Source organism: Podarcis liolepis, assembly GCF_965112155.1.
Source record: "Podarcis liolepis genome assembly, chromosome: 10".
NCBI lineage: Eukaryota > Metazoa > Chordata > Lepidosauria > Squamata > Lacertidae > Podarcis > Podarcis liolepis.
The window spans coordinates 66,154,770-66,175,391 of record NC_139562.1 but is presented as its reverse complement, the minus strand read 5'-3'; the positions used below and the strand labels follow the sequence as shown (position 1 = coordinate 66,175,391).

The 20,622-nt window shown below is 39.7% G+C and overlaps 1 protein-coding gene across 3 annotated transcripts in view; it reads right to left on the bottom strand.

Moving 5' to 3' along the window:
- Nucleotides 1-563: 563 nt before the first annotated feature.
- POT1 (protection of telomeres 1) overlaps nucleotides 564-20,622 on the bottom strand; it is a 62,518-nt gene continuing 42,459 nt past the window's right edge. For all 3 annotated transcript variants that reach the window (XM_083463496.1, XM_083463497.1, XM_083463498.1), the window contains 10 exons: nucleotides 17,579-17,742; nucleotides 16,795-16,871; nucleotides 15,724-15,765; nucleotides 14,578-14,734; nucleotides 12,650-12,855; nucleotides 9,782-9,917; nucleotides 8,216-8,310; nucleotides 6,231-6,322; nucleotides 3,989-4,094; nucleotides 564-2,592 (listed from right to left, as the gene is read on the bottom strand). In XM_083463496.1, the coding sequence (XP_083319622.1) occupies nucleotides 2,483-2,592; nucleotides 3,989-4,094; nucleotides 6,231-6,322; nucleotides 8,216-8,310; nucleotides 9,782-9,917; nucleotides 12,650-12,855; nucleotides 14,578-14,734; nucleotides 15,724-15,765; nucleotides 16,795-16,871; nucleotides 17,579-17,742 (1,185 nt within the window). In that variant the 3' untranslated portion in view covers nucleotides 564-2,482. The remainder of the gene's footprint in view (nucleotides 2,593-3,988; nucleotides 4,095-6,230; nucleotides 6,323-8,215; nucleotides 8,311-9,781; nucleotides 9,918-12,649; nucleotides 12,856-14,577; nucleotides 14,735-15,723; nucleotides 15,766-16,794; nucleotides 16,872-17,578; nucleotides 17,743-20,622) is intronic.

The following is a 20,622-nucleotide window of genomic DNA, read 5'->3' as shown; positions in this document are numbered from 1 at the left end:
ATTCCACCGGATATGTGGGTCATAAGCCACATAAGGCTTTGTATGTACGTTAAATTTGGCCCAACAGCATATACTATGCAGCAGAAGCGTGTGTTTTTTCTCTACACTTGAGAAACCCATATGCCAGAATATAACCCATGAGCCAGTTTTCTTCACAAGTGTGAAGCTGGTTTATGTCCTACTTCCCCCAGTTATTAATACATGTGTTGATAACAGCATGATTTTAGCGGGTGAACAGGGATTTGAGTGCCTATTTCAGTCTGGGCCCATGTAGTGATCTGGGTTTTCACTTCCCAGTGCATGCATTCAGAAGGAAAAACAGGCATTTGCAGATTGACAGAAGGATTGATGAGCAAAGTTAGTTCTCAAATAGCCCCTCTATCTGGCATATAAGAATATGAAATATTATTAGTCCACCCATCTACACATTTCTACATCAATAGCCTAGAGGAAAAAGAACCAACTTTCTTCCATTTACATGAACTTCCCCTTTTGGAGACCATTTTCATTTGCCAAGAGCAACTAGATTACAAATCTAAGGTGAACATTAAAAAGGACATTAATTTTTTTTTTTAATGAAAAGTGTTTATTAAACACGTGCGTATTTACAATATTGAACATCCCGACATACCCAAATCTTATATTACACAAACATAAATCTGAAAAGGTTTAACAAAGTCAACACAAAACACACTGAATTGTATGCCAAATAATGCTTTTAAATAATCCATATAATAAAACACAAGAGGAAATAATGTTGCACGCACACAAAACGTTTGCAACAGAAGGTAGCTTGCCTTGACAAGCTACGGTTGCTGTACTGAAATCCACTTAAGCTATTAAGCACAAGTACAAAGGAATAAATATTTGGAAATGAGCTTTTTGGACCTGATTCCATAGACATAAATTGTGCACAATTGATTTTTACTCCACTGATTCCACTGCAGCTCTGACCTACATTGGAGCTCTATGGTCTGTCCCATTTTCTTCCAACTTTCAGGAATGTTAGGTTTAGTCAGGTGCACAGATAATCTATAATAAATAGGACAGTCTGCTTGCATGGAGTTTGGGATTGTGGCCCTTAACTAATCCGAGCATTACATCCCATTGAAATCAATAGGATTAAAGTGCTTGCAACAGGGCTAGATTTTAAGACCCCTCCGTTGCAAGAATTAATTTCCACTGATTAATTTTTCCTATTTCTCATTGCTTTTACAGTGCTGAGTAACAGATGCCTTGAGAAATATTGCCAGTCATACATTCCTAGGCAAAGAACTAAGCTCAAAGCCCTTATATTCAGTAGATTTGCAGTTAAGTGCTTTGGGGGATCAGAAATAATGCCCATTATAGAAAAAGTCCACAAACAACTGCAAGAACCATCTATTCTTAATTACCTAAAAAATAATAATAATAAAATAAGCCACATGATATGCATCAAGACAATTTTACAACGAAGACTATATTAAATATTTTACATGGCTTGGAATACAGTGTTGTAGCTGCCAGCATGTAATACATTTTAATAAGATACAATTCTTGCCCACTGGATGAAAACTTTGTGTGTTAAAGTCTTGCATGAGCATATGTATACCGAAGGTATACTGCAGATAGAGAAACCCAGAGCAATTTGTTTCACTCCAAGAGCCAATTAGTACAGTGACTTACTAGCCTGAAACTCCATGGCTCTAAAACTGGTTCCCAAATCAGATTATGCAAAGGAGAAAAGAAGATCAGCTGGAGTGTGTAGCCAACACCAAATTTAGCTGCCTGGGTCACGTGCAACGTGATCTGAGAGGCAAACACAATTGAAAGTGCCATCACAAACAGCACTTAGCTGCTAGGTATTTTGTGCTCATTTTGTATGTACAGAATAGTCCAGATTCAAATACTATTACTGTACTGTATGCATGCATGTGCCTGATATTTTTGATATTTCCTTATCTGTCTGAACGCGATGGCATTGTATTGTATGTTTCAACAGTGATAAGAAGCTAATCAAATCCTATCTGTATTGTGGCATAACCCAAAGCTTTTTGCACATGGACTATTGCACTGCAACAGTATTTTCTAATCAAAGACAGCCTGCTCCATTTTAGAGAATGGCCCCACACTGTGGCTTTTAGGATTGGCTCAAGAGTTTCTTTAAGGACTTTTCAGTTTCTTTAAGGACTTTTGTTTGACTCTGAAAGTCATGCTAGACTAGAGGATAACAAACTAATAAGCTTTTTTTGAGGGGTCGGGAATTGTGAATTATGACTCTTGTGTGTTATCTGGAGAACTGCGAAGAACGCACGTGAATTTTCCATGACAAACAACAGTATATTAAAAAAATCATTTTAAGTTATATGTTGATTCAGAACAAAGTACTTCTTTACACATTTAATAAAAAAGCAAACACCTTACAACATCCCCTGGATCGTTTATATATTCAAATGAAATCGACAAACATTACAAACCCTTAAATATTCCAAGTAGCTGGATATCAGACATCTTCAGCAATCGTAGTGTCAAAAACCCGATAGCAAATTTGTTGCTCTCTTCCATCCGTGACATAGTAGGATTTGATAAAACAGTCCAGCCATGGAAGGTTGTCTGCAATCAAAAGCAAATGACTGGTTTTAATGGGCATTTTCTGTATTCAAGAATTGTGACCAAAAAAACAAAAGTTGTACAGATCTCGAAACATTAAGCATAAATCAGAATCACAGCAGTGGGACAGAAACAGTGGCACATACAATGTGGCTATAATCACAAGGGTATTCATGTAGCGTAGAAGGGAACAGCACCACGGACTGCAATGTCTTAACCAAGACACTACAGTCCACCTTGGAAGTTGCACGGAATCCATTCTGGAAGTTCATTTGACTTCCAAAACGCTTGGAAACCAATGTGCGGCTTCTGATTGGGTGCAGGAAGCTCCTGCAGCCAATCAGAAGCAATGTCGGACGTTCGGGTTCCAAAGAACGTTCGCAAGCTGGAACACTCACTTCCGGGTTTGCAGCGTTCAGGAGCCAAAATGTTCAACTCACAAGGCGTTTGGGATCCAAGGTACGACTGTATACATATTTAAGATGCCAAAGAAAGCACTTATCCTACTTCACGTGAAACAAAAACTTGTTTAGGTGAGTCATGAAAAATTCAGCTGGGCTTCTGTTTGAAGCACTCTGCATCGAAAAAATGTCCCTTATACATGAACCGCTGCCAAGTGAAATCAATGTTCCTGTGTTTGCTAGCATGGCAGATATTACTTTTCTCATTTCTCCCCCCCCCCCCAATTCGGCATAAAATCAATAAAGTGTCATGGTTGTTGCTGAGTCTATCAGATATTTGCACTATGCGCAGTTAAATTCTGAAGGCCAGAATGTATTTCTCAAGTTCTATTAGGGAGGAAAAAAATCTCAAAACAATCCACAATATTCTCATACAATGAAACTGGGTTCAGTAATACACAGCCACAAGAAGCTAGCATTTGTCATCAACAAACACAAACAGTTTTAATTCAGAAGTATATACAGGCAGTCACATTCTCGTACAGGAAAAGGCAACTTTAAATTACTCTGGCAACCAATTGGACTAAATGTGGCTGGCAAATGTACAGAGGTCCTTAAGGCTTTATAGATAGTTTCATGAGGTTTCAGCATATATAAGAGAACAGAAGGGCCACTGAAGTATACCATCTGTGACTTCATTTGAAGACACCTTTCAGTGCTGCTAAAATGCCAGGTTGCTTTTTAAGGATACAGTTTAAACGTACCATGCTGTACAGAATAGTTATCCTTTGTACCAAATTCTCTGTTTGGACTATTGCAGCCAATGGAGAAATTATACATCTATATCTTTAAAAAGAACAGAGCTACAAACCAGTGTAGTTTTGTGGTACAGCAGGAAAAGATGTAATTTAATTCTCTTTCCTACAGAGTGTAAAAATTAAAAAGATAAACTTATGTAGATTTTAATCATGCTTCCAAATTTATGATAAGTATCTCACCTAGATTTGTGCCTGAAGGGCAAAGTTTGTTCATGATCCTTTCTATGTTCTCTTGAAAAATATTATTGGTCAGGACTTCAGAAGCTGGAATTTGGAAGAAATCTTTCTGGAGAACAGGAAAAATGATGCAGATATAATTAAATTAGTCAATAGATATTTGGCAAAGAAATGAAAATTACATGTAACAAAAACATGTTTCACACTTCATGTTTTTAACACAATGCAAATAATGAAAAACAGAAGGGAGTAGCATTGTTTATTCACATAAGCAGTCTAATATCTAAATCTGTTTTTAACATTCTGGTATAACAAAAAACATCTTCACTTTAATCCAATTCATAAGTGAATCTAAATTCACCCTCTCAAAGGAATTCATGCCAGCCTTAGCTTTATTAAAATTCATAGCTAAAATAGAAATAATCTACCACATTTGTACAGGCTAGATCTTAATAAAACATGAATGTATGTCTCAAGTGTATGTTGAGCAATTTCTACCACCAATATGCCGTTAACTCACAGAATACTCTGTAGTCTCATCTACTACACTATAAACCCGTGTATCATCACTTAGTTAAAAATAACAGAAATTGCAGGTGCCAATTAGTAATATTTGGTATGAGTAGATGTAATCACATTATCTCTGCTTTATAGCTTCTATGTAATTGAAGAATTCAGATTCTACATATTTTCAGAAGTTATACTGCTGTACCTTGCTGCAACACTTCAGCATATAAAGAACTGGTAAGTTAAAGAGAAATGAAAACATTTCCCCCTATAATTTTCATGTCCATCTATATGTAATAACCTTACTTTTGCATTTTTGTTCAAGCATGTCAGACTGACATGTTTTTACATGCTTCCCACATTCCTCTGTGAGGGGGTTGACTGCCATTCTATCATTTTTTTATAGAACAAGAACATTTTTTCATCTTGTTTCTGATTTGGCTTTGCTTAAATTCTAACTAGGTAAAGGTTAAGGGACCCCTGACCATTAGGTCCAGTTGCGAATGACTCTGGGGTTGCGGCGCTTATCTCGCTTTATTGGCTGAGGGAGCCGGCATACAGCTTCCGGGTCATGTGGCCAGCATGACTAAGCCGCTTCTGGCAAACCAGAGCAGCGCACAGAAACGCCGTTTACCTTCCCGCCAGAGCGGTACCTATTTATCTACTTGCACTTCGTGCTTTCGAACTGCTAGGTTGGCAGGAGCAGGGACCGAGCAACGGGAGCTCACCCCGCCGTGGGGATTCGAAACGCCAGCCTTCTGACTGGCAAGTCCTAGGCTCTATGGTTTAACCCACAGCGCCACCCGCGTCCCTCTTAGATTCTAACCAGTGATGGGCAAACTGTCCCCAAGTAGAAAGGGGCCACAAATTATTATTCCTCCCCCCCCCCCTGAGAATTTTAAATTAACACAAGAAGAGTCTGCTGGATCATGCAATAGACCTATCTAGCCCAACATCCTGTTCTCATCGTAGCCAACCAAATGCTTGTAGGTTTACTTCTCCTGTGGCTTCTAGCAGCTGATATTCAGAAGGCTATACTGCCTGTGACCATGGAGGCAGAACACAGAAACCATGGCTAGTAGCCATCAATAGCCCTTTCCCACATGAATTTGTCTAATTTCTCTTTTAAAGCCATCCAAGTCTTTTAAAGGCCACGACTGTATCCCATGGCAGCTTCCCCAAGTACTTCTTTAAGGAACTCTTTCTAGCCCTTTCCTTCAACTGGAAAGGAAGGGAGGAGAGAGAAACTAAGAGAAAGAGAAAGGGGGATGAGAGAAGGATACATAAGGAATCAAGTACAGTGTGTGTCGCACTGTAGTTCCAGAATGGTGGCATGTCATAGCACCAGAGAGAGACACTGGGGGGAACTAAAATGACATATGCTCCAAAATGTTTCAAATCGTGGGAAAGAAAAGTTAGTAGTCTTCCAGTGTCAAGAAGAACAATTGCTCAATTGCTTGTGTCCAGTATTTAGCGTTGGGGTCAGGCCCTCTCAATGTTGGGCCTGATACGTCTGTTGCTGCTGCTGTATTTAATCTAAAAATCAAGGTTTGAAAGGGGCTATTTTCATTCAATTTCACATGAGCTTAACTAAAGCATTTTAAAACTAGATCATAGTTCTTACTGCTTCTACTGCAACTCTGCCCTCTCTCCATGTCGCTTGAGAGAACAGCCATATGCAAGCACACACTTATATTCAAACTGAACATTTTCAGAGTACAATGGTTTGGTCTCTTACGCAATCCATGAGATACACATTCAGGGTTCCTGTTCCATCGTCCAGCATAAACTTCATCACAAAGACATATTCAAGGGGCACAAGTCCTAAAGCTAAGCAGGAGGAAAATAAGTAGTTGTGTTTAGAGATTACTCAATACAAGAGAGGAATAAAAAGCTAAAAATATATTATCGGTGAGATACAGACAACTTAAACACCACTGTCATCCACTGATTTATTTCTGCTGCAGAGGATTCCAGTGTGAATGAACAGCTCCCAACTAAACTGCTCCCTCTATTGAAGTGAATTGCGCAGTCATGTGCACACAAGCTATCTATACTGCACCTTCGTAAGATAGTAACACTGCTGTGGAAGATGCACAATAGCATTTACATACACAATTGCATCCAGTGAAAATTTTAATTTCATGTAGGCTTTATAAGCTATTTCCCAATAGCCAGTAGACATCTTGGAAGTGTCATTGTGGATTCATTTTGTTCTGCCCAGTTCCATTCCTAAGGAAATCTGAAAGGGAAAGCGCTACTGATTCTTTGGTAGAAGAATGGTCCCCTGCAGAGAACTGCTCTGCTACGTATCCCATTAAAATAACCCACCAATTTATTCTGTATAGCTTAAATACAGAGTCCAATGAAGATATGAACAGCCACTGAATTAAGTTTTCTGGTTCCATGTTAGTGTTTTAACACACAATTCTGGTTTCATTTTTGTCACTGTTGTTGCTTAGGTAGATTACAGTGGGGCGGGAGAGCAGAAAGCTGTTGGTTGTGTTTCGCCATTATGTCTTCTGCTAGGACAAGACTCATACGAGTGAATATAGTGCAGGCATGGAGCAAGACAGAGCAATTGAGCTCCTCTTGCCTGCTCAAATGCAGATCTTTTGAAAGTTGACTGCTATGCAACAGAGAAACCAGCATTTGTTCTTATTTACATAAATCAGCATCAAGGTCATTTCTCGAGAACAAAAGCCACCCTAAATGGAACTTGTGATAATTTGTGAATAATTACATAAATCAACTATCAAAATCAGCTTCCCCTGCATTTATTGCTTGTGATGAAGCTAATCATGCTTTATTTTACTTCCAGAAATTCGGGAATTCACATAACACTTCCATGGGGGCGCAGCTCTATGCACAGGGACCGCAGCACGAAATGCTGTGTTTGGAACCTAATCATTCCTGGAAGTCCCTTACAAAATAATAATAATAATGCTTACACACCATTGCACTCTGCTACGGGGCTAACAGAAAAGCCCTATTACTTAATTCAGATCAAATTATTCTGCAGGATCTTTTTTGGAAGCGTGCGTATAATAATAGCACTGGGCTCTGTAGAACTTAAAAGCTACCTATTTTATTTCCTATGCATCAGGTGTCAGACTAATACATATCAGATTGAGATTCAGCTAGGGACGTTCCTGCTCTTTTCCAGGAAAGCTCCGTACGCTAAACTCAAATTGCCTCTTGCAGGCGTAGAATTGTAGAGTTGGAAGGGACCATGAGGATCATATCGTCTGGTCCAACCCTCTGAAAGGCAGGAATCTCTTACCCAATGTAGGGCTCAAACATAGGACCCTAATTAAGAGTCTCATGCTCTACCAACTCAGCCATTTATTACATCTCAATGATGCCCTTATTTAAACAACAACAAGAGGCCTGTTCACAAAGGGGAGCAGGCTTTGAGCACCGCCTAATGTGCTGCTTTGAGTACCCTAAGTCAATCTAATTTGAGATTAATGTCAGAGACTCTTTATTCAACTTAATATAACTTTGCTCTCCTATGTGAACAAGGCACAAATGATGAGAGAAGCATCTTCAAAATAACCATTATTTTGGAATGAGCTGCAAGTCTTTCTCTTTCTCCTGGACTCAATAATTTTTTTAATCTTCAGATTTATGCAGCTTTTCTCCTTACTCGGACATTACTGGGTGGTTTTATTTACACTCAGGACTTCTGAATAAAAAATATGGATAGTAGCATAATCTAACCTTGTGCTATGGTAGTGGGCTCCCACAATGGATCTTTCTGTGCAGCAAGGGGACTCAAGCTTGCTATCGCCTTCGGATTTGAACAGTGTTTGCACCTAATGTTTGAAACAAAACAATAGCATTAACTGTTCTGTATATTTAGCTTTTCTCAAAACTTGTCAGAAGAACATTTTCCTGCTGTTTTATAGACGGATATTTTATATGGCCTAGAAAAGCAGTAAACTTTAATGCCTTTTATAAGATACTGTCAACAAAAATAAATTCCTTGGTCAGTTGAACTGAAGAATGTCAGGCAAATTGAGACATTGCTAAGCATATATTTTCTAAACACTGCTCTTTGTTGTTTAATGACACAAAACTGCTTCACATGATATAAGTAGTAAATCTGGTATGGTACAATATGCTAAAACACGACTGAATTAATAATTTAACCACGCCCTAACAAGTAAATAATTTTATTCTTTAGTACGTTGGCAATGTTAAAAAAAGAACTTAGAACATTTTTATAGCCATAAAAATCATCAACATAAAAATGGTGTTTGTACGTCTTAAAAAGAGAGCTGCAACAAAACTATTTTTCCAGGTAAGAAAAGTATGCAAATGCTTGTATAGCATGCTTTAAGAGACACCTTTAAACTTTTGATGACTGCAGAAAATAAACCAAGTGTTGTTAGTGTAGAGAAAGTGAATGTTATTGTCCAATATAATTGGGTCTAAGCCAAGATGAATTAAGACCGTGATTTCAGTTTCATTAGTTCCACTGACTTCTTCCCTTGTAGCAAGGAAGAATTTCTTCCCTCAAGAAATTGGCTCCATTGTTACTGTTTCTAATGTCTGACCAAATTCTACCCTCCTGTAACTGAAACCCATTACGTAGATCTAACCCTCTGAGGTAGCAGCAGCAAGTAAGACTTGGCGCCCTTTCCATATATTTCAAGTATTTGAGCAGTGCTATTATGCCCATCCATTGTCTTCTCTTCTGGAAGTTAAATATATCCAGTTCCCACAACCGTTTCCTCATAGGACTTGCTTTCCATATGGATTCCACTCTCATCCTGAACTTCTTCTTCAAATGGTTTTGCCCAGAGGTGGACACAATATTACAGATGAGGCACAACTAATGCAATATTACCTTTTGAGGCTTAGAAATGCCTCCATAAAAAGGCCTTTACCATCTTTGCAGGTTTTGTTGCCACGGATTAAGTCCTGCCCCAGTGATCTAGTGGCACGTGGCACATCTGAGAGTATTGGTGACGCATGCACAACTCTAGTGTATGAAACAACTTCCCAATCTAATTCAAAGGAGGCAGAAGTTGTGCACTTTGCACAGTTAAGATTGCTACCCTGCCCATAGCACAGATGTAAAAATAATACCAGTGTGTAAATTTGGACCCAGCTAGGAACTTAGCATCCTGTCTTCTTCAATTTTATTATCTGCTATGAGGACAGATAAAGTAACTAATTTTCCAAAGGTCTAACAACCGATCAAAGGTTTTGGCATCAGAACTGGAGTTAAGAAGCCAGATTTAATATTGGGGTGTGTGTGTGTGTGTGTTTTAGATTTACCCATAGTGTGGTATATTCCCTTGCCAAAGAAATGGAGCTGAAAGATCCAGCAACTCAAGATCGTCTTCCATGGCTCTTACGGGTATAATTCCTTTAAATTTTTTTGAGAGCTTCAAGATTTCCTCCAGTGTGCCTCCTATAAATAAACAGAAATAACTATATTTAGGTTACTTTAATATTCTGATAACACGTTAAATAACAGCAGTGAGCCAAGTTATCAAATTTATCCCTGACCATCCTTGTGCATATAATGTGTGTACATATATATTTGGATCCCAAGAGAGACAGACAATCATACAATTCTAGAATCGGAAGGGACCTTAAGGATCATCTAGTCTAATCTGCTGCAATGCAGGAATATGCACCGTACGGGGATTGAACTTGTAACCTTGGCTTTATCAGCACCATGCTCTAACCAACTGAGCTATCCAGCCAATAAGCAGGCAGGTGGGCAAAGTCCACCTGAAAGTCTGTTCCAGCTGGACAAAGGATTCCAGGAGCCAGAAGGAGCCAGGTTAAGATGACCCCAGGACCTGCTCCTGCTGGTCTGTACCCCACTACCAGCACCAGGGCTCCTACCACCAACTACTCTGTAGAAAGGATCCTGGGGGAAAAATCACAATCGTCTTCTTAAACTACAATTCTATTGCCTCGGCCCAGTATACCTGAAAGAGCGTCTCCACCCCCATTGTTCTGCCCGGACGCTGAGGTCCAGCGCCGAGGACCTTCTGGCGGTTCCCTCACTGTGAGAAGCCATGTTACAGGGAACCAGGCAGAGGGCCTTCTCGGTAGTGGCACCCGCCCTGTGGAACGCCCTCCCACCAGATGTTCTGACATTCAGAAGACATCTTAAGGCAGCCCTGTTCAGGGAAGTTTTTAATGTGTGACATCTTAGTGTATTTTTTGTCTTTGCGGAAGCCGCCCAGAGTGGCTGGGGAAACCCAGCCAGATGGGTGGGGTACAAATAATATATATATTTTTAGAAATTATTATTATTATTATTAGAATAACCAGGAATCTGTTCTCACAGTGGGTGGCAAAATGCCTATGGGAAGTCCGCAAATAGGACCCGAGTGCAACAGCAGTTTCCAGCAACTTCCTGCGGTTTCCAGCAACTGGTGTTCAGACAGCGGAAGTAGAACACAGTTGTATTACTTGTAAGCCACCTTAGGACAATTGGTATCCTGAAGGCGGTATAGAAATAACTGAAATAAATATGCTCTACACCATGCATGAAATGCAAGCTTAAAAATATAAGATACCCAAACGTCCGATACGGTTCATTAGGATTTCATAAAGTGGCAAACGTGATGAAATGTATTTCATGGAAGATACCAGTGGACGGTATGTTGCAAAATTCAAGACTCGGCAGCCGAGGACCAATTAATTAATCCAGCTGAACCAAGAGAGACATACCGTATTTTTCTGTGTATAAGACTAGGTTTTTCCCTTAATGTCGAAAATTAGGGGGCGCCTTATACATGGACACATTCACCCCCCTTTTAAAATCTGAGTCCCCCCCAAATAGGGGAAGGGCGTCTTATACATGAGGGCATCTTATAGACAGAAAAATATGGTACTTCTTCTGTCTATCTTCCAGCATAGGTCAATTTGCGTAGTCCAGTTGTGAAGAAAGCCGGTAAGAGTTGTTGATTTCACGTGTTTTGTTTTATATTGTATTTTGAATACCACCTTAGAAGGCAATTCATAAATTATTATACAAATTAATATCAAATCTGTTTCAATCATTGTGACTTGCATTTTTGACGCAAAAATATAGAGCTCCTGGAACAAACAACTGTTATTTGAAAAGCTACAATAGAAACACATGGGCACAGCCCACTAGGAGGTTCTCTCGCAAAAGCCCACAAAATGAATGGCAACTGAGTAATTCCTTTTCTTGGGGTGATGCCATTCATTTAAGAGACTCGTGTGCCCCAAATACTTGAGGTATGGCTCGTGAATAAAAACAAAACATAGCTTGCCTACTGCTTTTCTCACAGTAGCACAGCTTTATCTCTGTGAAAACACTGACATCCAGAGGATGATTAAGCACAGTACGTTTGCAACAGGAAAGGCTTTTGGGCTTGTATATTATCCAGCTACTAGAAGAAGTAAAAGACTTTCTTAGAGGGCAGAATATGAATTCCAACTAAAATGGAACCACAGGTAAATTGTACAAAGACATTTGTAAAAGAAAAGAAAAGAAATAAAGCTTTGGATTTATTATTCAGTGTCTCATTCACAATTCACTATATAGCAATTCTCTCCTAAGATTATTCTTGTCCTACCCATTTCTCTTCTCATGTTTAAATGTATTTCACAGATTCACATCAAAAAGTGCTACCTAAATTTCCTGCTTAGTTTCCGGTTTTCTATTTTACTCCTATATACAAACACCATTAAGTATTTTGCAGAACTATGAGAAATAAAGCAGATTTATTTGGGGGCAAAATTCAAGGTAAGATTTTGAAGAGGCAAGAGGCAAGAGGCAAGAGACTTCATGGGAATGATTCGTGCAATGTATTTTATGCACGAGTCCTTTATATATACGGGGCTTGCCAATTAACAACTATTCAATAGTGCATGAAGTTTGCTCACAAATAGATTTTTTTTAAGTGAACAAATCAATTTGAAAAGAAAACTTGTGTGTGTGTGTGTGTGTGTGTGTGTGTGTGTGTATGCTGCAAACATTTTCTCTTGTGAAGTTTTTCTGGTTTAGTGGAATCTCATGAGGGTAACAGCAAGAGACAGATACTTTTTATCAGGATCAAAACTTTTTAAAATAGTTAAGTATTTCTTAAACTTAAGACTAAGATATTTTGTAGCATACCATCCAATCTCTTACATACAGCTGTATTAACTAACCTTCTATCATAATCAAACTGTCTTCTGGGTCTTGTAGTAGTTCATCATGCTTTACAAAATGAATAACCACACGCCGCTGTCCCTGGTTTTCAGTATCCCAAACAACAGATTCGCAGAAGGATGTATTTTGTAAATCGGGCCTTGGACATGTAGCAGAAGCCTCCTGTAAAATTAGATCAAGCTCACTCCCATCCGGAACCTCTTGCCTGGGAAAAATAATAATAATTACAGCCTGAAGCGAACTACGGAAGCCTGCTCAAAATGATGTTGTGGAATATATTAGATATTTTACCGGAACGTGCAATTCAGGAGTAGCTTGCCCCAGGGGACTCACTGCCTGTTACTGGAAGGGGTTCAGAGGCAATGAAGTGAGGGCTTTGTGGGCACACTGGCTGAAGAGCTGAGTTGGCTCTGCCTGGCACATCAACACAGCCCTGACCTTGCCAAGTTGCCCCTCCTGGTAAGTGGCACCGACTCCGCTGCTGGGAGAATCTTGCTGCGGCTCTGTCAGCCCTGACAGAAATCCTACAATAGCTAGACTTACTAGCGAAGGAAGAGGGGGGCAGGGGGAGCGCAACGCCATCGCAGTGCCCCCCCCGGGGATGTGTGCCAGCCATGCTCCCACCTGTTCTCTGCCCCCCAGTGTCGGAGCATGAAGCTCCGCCACTGGCTAGACTTTTCCGCGTGCATGTTTGGACACAAGGTAATTGGCGAGAGCAGGCTGCGGTCCTTTAAGAAAGCGGAGAACAGGCTCAGAAACGCCTTGTTCTGAAAATCTGAGCTTAAAAGCAATCTTTTAAACAAGCTTTAAGACTCCACTTTATTTTATTTTCTCCACATCTCCGCAGTGAATAGTGGTACTGAGAGTGGGTAAAGGAATAGTTCAGATTTTCATTAAAAAAGTGTTTCTAAATTTAAAGAACTTGTAAGCATTTCATGTTCCTGAAGGAGTATTGAAGTCCAAAATATGTAGAGGTAAAATAAAAGCCTTGTACCACTAAGCGCTGGAACCTGATCTGTTCTTTGTTTTGATGCTTTGTCGTGCTTTGCAACCCTCTTTCTGCACACTGCTGGAATTTTAAGGTCCTTATATTACTCAGTACTGGAGCATTCCACATTAAGAAGGAAGTTAGGACTAAACATGAATCAAAGTGATCACCCCAGCTTCTTTTGCTTTTGGTTATAAAAGTGAGATCAAAGACTGCTACTTAATAGGGTAGAGTAATTAAGAAGCCAAGCTAATATTAGGGATGGAGGAATCATTCTCTGCCTTCTATACGGAAGTCTCTCAATAAAAAAATGGGGGAAGGGAACACACTGAAATACTTGCACGCTTCTCCTGTCTGTCAGTCAATTTGCCTGATACCATAAATGTCACCCACCACGCAATGAAGCAAAAACACCTTACCCAGTAAAAAAAAAAAGTAATACAGTGGATACTCTGGATACAAACTTAATTCATTCCAGGGGTCCGTTCACACTCCAAAAATAACGTAAATAGAAGCGCGCTTCTGTGCACGGCGTGATTGAGCACTTCTGCGCAAGCGGCGAAACCTGGAAGTATACACTTCCGGGTTTGCCGTGGCCGTAACCCAAAGATTCCATATCCAGAGGGATACATAAGTAGAGGTACGACTGTATTTGCTATTTGTGCAAGGGCAAATTAAACATTTGTTAATAATAAACAAATATCTACTGTGCACGTTATATTTTAACAGCAGTGAATTTTTAAGGTGCTAATATCATGTTCCTTTATCTAGACAGGCATTTTAGCACATTTTTAGGGTGGAATATATAATGACAAAGGGATATGATAACCAGCCCTTGATATTGCTGTACATCCAAGTTCCACTGATCCAAAAATCTAGGAAACTATGTAAGCAACATCTCCAAAGCAGCATGAGAGAAAAATGTATCATGGCACTTACAACAAATTGCACTGAGGACAATGAAGTTTAACAGACTGATGAAGCTTTTCAGGTTCAAATTGTCTCAGCTTAGCTCTGATGCGATACGGCTGAGGACTCCTGCTGTTCAAAATAGTACTCAGTGCAGTCACTTCAAAATGCTGGTGATCTCTCAGCACTGTAAAACACAAAGGTATCAAGGCTTGTACTTGTTACAGATAGGTAGCCGTGTTGGTCTGCCACAGTCAAAATAAAAAAATTCTTTCCAGTAGCACCTTAAAGACCAACTAAGTTAGTTCTTGGTATACCAATACCAAGAACTAACTTAGTTGGTCTTTAAGGTGCTACTGGAAGGAATTTTTTTATTAAGGCTTGTACTTGTGAACAAACATAAAATGAGAGGAAAATACCAGCTTGGAAGTAAATTTAAACAAAGCTTTATTAAATTGCTGCAAGTTCTAGATTCAGTCTGTGGTCTAGATGTGACAATTCTGAATATGCACTTATGTGAACAGACAGCCATGTTTTGAAATTAAAAACACACACATCTGTTGTGTCCAGCTCTTTACCAAACTAAGAGTGGGCACACCCTTGGTCTGCACAACTGATGGCCTAACAGGCAGAAATATGAAGTGTTTCGATGGGTAAAACCAATTTATTTCTGATCCATGTCAGTTGTGCATGTCTTCACTCATACGTCTGGATATGCAATCTCATCTGCTGCTTTTTAAATCCACCCTAAATAAGGGTTTAAAACTTTTCGCATCTCAAAATGCGGATTTTAAAACATATTTTCACGTGCGTTTCGAAAACGTATTGTGAGACGTTTTGAGCAGAGGACAATGTTGAGTTATTTGGAAAGCGTAAATCTGATGGATATTACGTTTCAATCAGCATGTTAGACTGGGAGATGTGGATCAGGTCAGTACCTATCAAAATTTGCAAAGTTCAAAAGATGCCTTAGCTGAGCAGAATGTTAGTTCTATTGATTTTCTATTCTGCTGCAGTTTCCCATGCCACACTCTGAGCCATTCTAGAGGGGGTACAACCTGGAAAAGTGGGCTTGGTGAAGCACAGAGTGCTTCAGGGGAGAACACTTTGCAAGAAACAGCACTGTGCAAGAAGAACTTCTTTGGATCAAAGGTATACTGCATCTGTGAGCCCTACCTGTAACGGATAACTCCTGGCATCCTTCTGAACAAGATCCTACTTTGAAAAAGAAAAGAAAGAGGGAATTAATTTTGTCCCACTTACATCTCCCTGTAAACTGCAAGAGACATTAATATGCCACAACAAATTTCAACACAGATCAAAACATCTTGTTTTAAGATGACAAGAAGCCGTATGTTTGAGCAACAGCATCCATGAGCTTTGACTACTTACAGCATTATCACTTAATTTTTATTTATAAGAGGATTTCTAAAATTCCAACTCATTAAATTATTCCTGGATTGAAGGATTGGACTAGATGATGCTTGGAGTCTCTTGCAATGGTACAATTCTATGGTTCTTAAAAAGTATGATAGTGTACAGTGGTACCTCGGGTTACATACGCTTCAGGTTACATACGCTTCAGGTTACAGCCTCCGCTAACCCAGAAATAGTGCTTCAGGTTAAGAACTTTGCTTCAGGATGAGAAGAGAAATCATGCTCCGGCGGCACAGCAGCAGCAGGAGGCCCCATTAGCTAAAGTGGTGCTTCAGGTTAAGAACAGTTTCAGGTTAAGTACGGACCTCCAGAACGAATTAAGTACTTAACCCGAGGTACCACTGTACAATGAAATCATTAACATTATAAAATCTTAAAACATGGAAAAAACAGATCTTTTTAGACATGATCAATCATGCTTCACACGTAGATTGCATATTCCATTTGGTAGAAAATGTAATGTGGTCCCAAATATCCTGATATGAGGTGCAAAATGTTGCCACCTGCTTGTCACTTAAACTTTCTATAATCTTAGGATGTATTTTCTTACCCGAGATGACAGAGAAAACAATTTTGCACATAAACAAAGAAAGCAAAACTATCTTATGTAATTCAGCTACTTTTAATCAGCTGTTGAGATCAAAGAAGTCAGTGATGGACCACAGCTCACGTCCACACATTTTTAGGGTTTCCTGAATATTTTTGTCTTGTGTTAAAAGAAACGGTAGGCAACTCCATAAAAAGAACATGGAAGTACTATACTATAAAACAAGGAAGACAGAGCTGAGTGTTGTTTTCAAGTTTATTTACATGTAAAGTAAGCATTCTCGGGTTCTGAAGGACTTTCTGAAGACTCATCTTCCATCAAGTCTACAGAGTTCAGGAATCTGAAAATGAAAAAGGTTTTGAAGAAACTAATCAAAACACAGAAGTAAACAAATAAATGGCCTTGCAGATGGGATTTTGTTTAACTCAGATGAAATCTACTTTGCGGTTCTCATTCCATTGCGATGGGACCATGTTCAATAACAGAATTTGAACATGCTGCAATGACTCCCTGAATTCACATGCTAATACAGCCAGATTGTTAGCGCTGCTGGACTTGAGTTTTATAAATACAAAGTAGTACTGGCATGCGCTGGTAAAATGATAGTATACCCCTAAAAGACAGGGCCTTGAAACACAGCTATTTTTCTGTGGTTCCTTAATGCTGCTTGATTTTTATTCTATGCACGATCATACCACAACAGTGACTCTTATGCATATTGATTCTTTAGAATAACATGCGTATAGAGTTTAAAAGTAACCATCACTCAGATTACTCGGAAGCAAAGGCTGACCATTAGTAACATGAAGGACTTCTCCTCTCATTCCCTACTCTTCTTCCAAATGACAGCTGTCTTGACTTAGGGTTGCCAAAGTTGTGGAGCAATGTAGGGAAATCGTCAAAAGCAACATGGGTTGCCATACGTCCAGATTCCCTGGGACCCTTTTGTGATTTCTGCCTGGACACTGCTTCCGACTGCAGTATTCCAGCTATGTCCGGGAAATTCTAGGCATATGGCACAACCCTATCTTGATTCTATTTACTTACTTCTTTAAATCCTCAACATCAGCGTGGCCTTCTGGCAGGCTTGTAATCCCACGGCCGTACGTGGTACCACCATGAAGATGAAATTGTAGATATGTAACATCAGGCTCATCTTCCGGACTTTGGAATTTTGCATGCAAACTGTACAATCTAATAAAGCTTCCAACCTTGAAATATATAAAACAGTTATTTCAGAAGGCAAAGCAAGACTCGTTGTTTTCATCTATAAAAGAGAGTTAAGGAAGATGATGCCGTGCAGCTAGATCGCACTGTGCCAGAGACAACTTTTCTGAACATGTTGTCTCCTTTTTAGCATACAAATTGCTTTCAGAACTTTTTGTTCAAAACCAGCACATCAATAAAATACCACATGAGTTTATATCGCACCACCCTTTAGAAAATAAACTCAGAATAGCTTACAAAAAAGAAACGTAAAATACATTAGCACACCATAAAACAGTTCAAATTACTAAAATTGATTTTGCATGTCAAAACCAGAAGCGGGATAAACAACTCAGTATAAAAACAGGGGTGCAGAATTTTCAACCCACATTAGACGGCCAGTTAAACAAAATAAAAGCTCACCTAAAACTTAAAGGAGAAAGGACCAACCAAATCTCTATGGTTGTGAATAAGAATCACAGCTAGGGTAAAACAATAGAAAGGGCCCTGCCTCTTTTATGTATCAAGCAGCAGTCTGCTAATTTTTCATTCAATTTTCATTCAACTTCCTTCTCTCAAGTCAGTTTCCAGCAGTTCCTATAGGAACCCATGGTCCTCTAGTTGTTGTTGGACAAGCAAGGCCAATGGTCATGGATGGTGTCTAGTGAACATTTATTTACTCAAAATTGCATCAATTAACTGGAGATGTTTATTTATTGTTGTGGTGGATTCTTAGTCACCTAAATAAAGGTGAATATCCCCCTTTTTCTTTTAGCACCATGCCAAGGGATCTCTCTCAAAGCTACTGCTGCTTCCTTTAACATCCATTAGATGGTGTTAATGTATCACAGACACTTCCTGCATTTCACTGAGAGCAGAACGCCCTGCCTCGCAGAGATAAAACCACATTAAAATTAGGATGCTTGGATTTTGAGCAACTGGCCTTTTTTACTCCAAAATCCTACTTTATGGACAATTCCTGCGGTAGAACAAAATAAATATCCTTAAAGGGTGATCTTTATAGCTACTGGGCAGGCCTTGAAAATGGAAGTTTGCAGCAATGTTATTAAAGCACATCTTATGGCAGCATAACTCAAAGAGAGAGGTTTGCCTCTATCAAAATCTATGTCTCTGAGGCAAAGAACCATGCAATTAGTCCCATGTGTATAAGGGGATGCAAACTAAATGTAGCATTTTCCCCTTGTGGCATGCAAACATCTCTAGAAGCCAAGGGGGATTTCTTAAGCAGTTTGGCATAGGTTTCTGTCACTCAATAGGGCGAGGGAGGTTGAAGTCCTACTGGTGCATGGAAAGTGGAGATAATCTCCCTGAAACTTTTGGGCAGGCATAGGCAAACTCCGGCCCTCCAGATGTTTGGGAGGGCCGGAGTTTGCCTATGCCTGCTTTCGGGCTTTGAGGGTAAGCTGCTGGAGCTGGAGCTCAGCAACATCTGATCATCCTCAGACAACAGGTCCAATGGTCAGGATGGGCACTGTAATTCAACAAAACCGGTGGTGGTAGGGGGCACCATGTTTACTACCCTGGCAAAGTAATCCTCTGGACCCTAGCCTATAAAACTTCATTCATTCAAAGCATTTATATCGGACTCTTCAGCCAGAAAGGCTCCCCAAACAGCTTACACATCAATTTAACTGGCAACCACCAACTAGTGCAATCTAAAAAAAAGGGGAGAGAATGGAAGATTAAATCAAGCAAACTTATGTTACCAGGTTCTCATATTAATCAACCGAGGTGGAAGCAAATGCTCACAGTTCTAAAAACAGGCCTGGTTGGGCCCTTGAGAAAAGACTTGGTTGCTCTGCCCTCCTTTAGGGGTCTGCAGGAGGAGGTTGTTGCTCTTACAGGGTGGGGACTTGGCCTTCTGTAGCCTAACTGGAATCTGCTGGCCTGGCTTCTCTTTACTTTTTCCAGGAGATGGATAAGTAATTGAAGAGCTTCTTTAATCACATCCAGCACACCATTTTAATGCCTCCCCGTTTTTAAATAGTAGAGGCCCCACAACAAAAACTGCTTTTGAAGCTCCACTCAGTTTCGGAAGATACTTGCTGTGCAACATTGAGAATTCACAATTATTAAAGAATAATAGTTCAAACTATAAAATAATAAAATTATATTTTATTTCTAATAGAAATAAATGTTTTGCATGTAACTTTTTTGCTATTTCTTGTTTACATCTAATTAAGCAAAGCTGATGCAATCAGATTTTTTTAAAAAATATGTTCACAATCTCATAACACAGCTGAGCAAATCAGCAGAGGCTGTAGTCATGTAACAGTATGTGCAATATAAGTATTTTCCGTTGGAGGGCAGCATTGTATACTTCTGGTTTGTAAAGAGCAAATTCTTATCATGAGTCTCCATACACCCACCCACACAAAATCAAGCTAGTTTTATGTTTAAAAATCCATATAAAAATTGGGTTGGATGCAAAGACAATAACCACCAGTGCTATTCTGCACAAATGCCAGGCAGAAGAGTTAGCTCAGGTTGTTACTACAGTTACATTAAGTGGGGTGTCAAACAAAATTTGGCAGTGTGGAGTATACTTGGCAGGATCGCTGCTCCAGCCAGCCAGCCATGTTCTCTTTGGCAGAAACCAAAAAGGGGGAACTCATGCACGCAAAACAGTTGAAGGACTGAGCGCACTCAGTGGGCATGGAATGGCCACAGACCGTTGCAGGGTGGGTGAGGAATGGATGCATTAGTTGAGACTCCTGCCTTTCAGGAAGTTGACCCTATAATTCTATGATAATATTGTGCGACCTCCACATTTAGAACCAGCAGGACACAGCTGAATTTCCATGGAGGTTGTCTGGTGCCTTCTCTCTCATTTTGTACTATGCCATGCCCCATGTTGCATCAGG